The 1,250-nt window shown below is 34.2% G+C and overlaps 1 protein-coding gene across 1 annotated transcript; it reads right to left on the reverse strand.

The window, feature by feature from the left end:
* Nucleotides 1-525: 525 nt before the first annotated feature.
* On the reverse strand, nucleotides 526-925 carry LOC123320780 (10 kDa heat shock protein, mitochondrial-like). The gene has a single exon (XM_044908210.1). The coding sequence runs from the start codon at nucleotides 882-884 to the stop codon at nucleotides 576-578; it is 309 nt and encodes a 102-aa protein (XP_044764145.1). The 5' UTR covers nucleotides 885-925; the 3' UTR covers nucleotides 526-575.
* Nucleotides 926-1,250: the final 325 nt, after the last annotated feature.

Below are 1,250 nucleotides of genomic sequence, written 5' to 3' on the forward strand. Positions count from 1 at the left end.
TATAACTCAAAAACAAAAGAAGATAGAGGAACGCAGTTGATGGCATCATTAGTTTCAGGAAAGAAACGACATGAATGCCACATTCATTTTCCTCTATCTCGTTGGGTAAAAAAAATTGTAGTTCAGGTATCACCAATTTTGCCCACCCTGTACATATTTTCGAGGAGCTGGGCATAATTTTATTGATCATCTTGAAATTCTTCCATTGAATAAACCTAACCTTAAGAAAACATAATGAAACGTTTTTATTCATGTGTGACATATGGAAATATAAGAATATCATCATCATTAAATCAACATTTTTCATGTACATTCATAAAAACTTCACATACTATTTCATTATTATCAAATTAAAGTGTCCAATGAGTAGAATTCTGTAGTTTTTTGGCAAGAATACGGCACTAATGTGAATCTTTGAATTACAAAGCTCAGATTCATAGTCGAAGTTAGGAAGAATCAAAAATTTCGAAATTGTGTTATCTAATTAGCACCTTTTCGTATTTTCTTGATTATTAATGAAATAAATAAAAGGGAAAATATAATATTCCAACAATATCGGGATTAGATCCAAAATGTTATTCTGTTATTTTTGCAAGAATATCTGGTTCTCTGAACACATACAAATCCTTCTGTTCTCCTATCTCCAATTTGGTGCCACCGTAATCTGGCAAAATGACACTGTCACCAACTTTAACAGACAGGGGTATTCTTCCTCCTTCGCTGTTCACTTGTCCGGGTCCAACAGCCACCACAGTACCTCTCAATAATTTCGTCTTCACATTTTCTGGCAACACTATGCCTCCTTTTGAACGCACAGCGCTTTCCGCCCTCTTTATAACTACTCTATTGGCTAAAGGATAGAGTTTTGCTAGAGTTTGGGACATTATTAGATTGACGCTAATAGAATTGATCGATTCCAAGTGACGTTAGTCTTGCAGACAGCTCTGTTAATCTATGATTGACAATTCTATGAACGTAAACTTTCGTTGGAAAAGTTTATTTAGGTGGACCTCCTCTTTTTTTTACGTAGAATCGACCAAAGTTTTGAAAAATATACGTTGTAATTTGAAAATCTTGATTTTTGAAGAATTGAATTTGTCCCACTTGAAGATCTTACATGTTTTAGGGGGAAAGTTCATAGCTGAAAACTCCAACATGCAAATCTTCAGCACAAAATTGTGATTGGTTCTTTGTAAATTTCTAATGGGCCATTCACCGTATATCTCCGTCTTCTCTTTGAATGTTCAATA

Source organism: Coccinella septempunctata, chromosome 1 (genome assembly GCF_907165205.1).
Source record: "Coccinella septempunctata chromosome 1, icCocSept1.1, whole genome shotgun sequence".
NCBI classification, from domain to species: Eukaryota; Metazoa; Arthropoda; class Insecta; order Coleoptera; family Coccinellidae; genus Coccinella; species Coccinella septempunctata.

Excerpts from the sequence above, each read along its gene's own strand:
- LOC123320780 (XM_044908210.1), bottom strand. The coding sequence starts at position 884 with ATGTCCCAAACTCTAGCAAAACTCTATCCTTTAGCCAATAGAGTAGTT.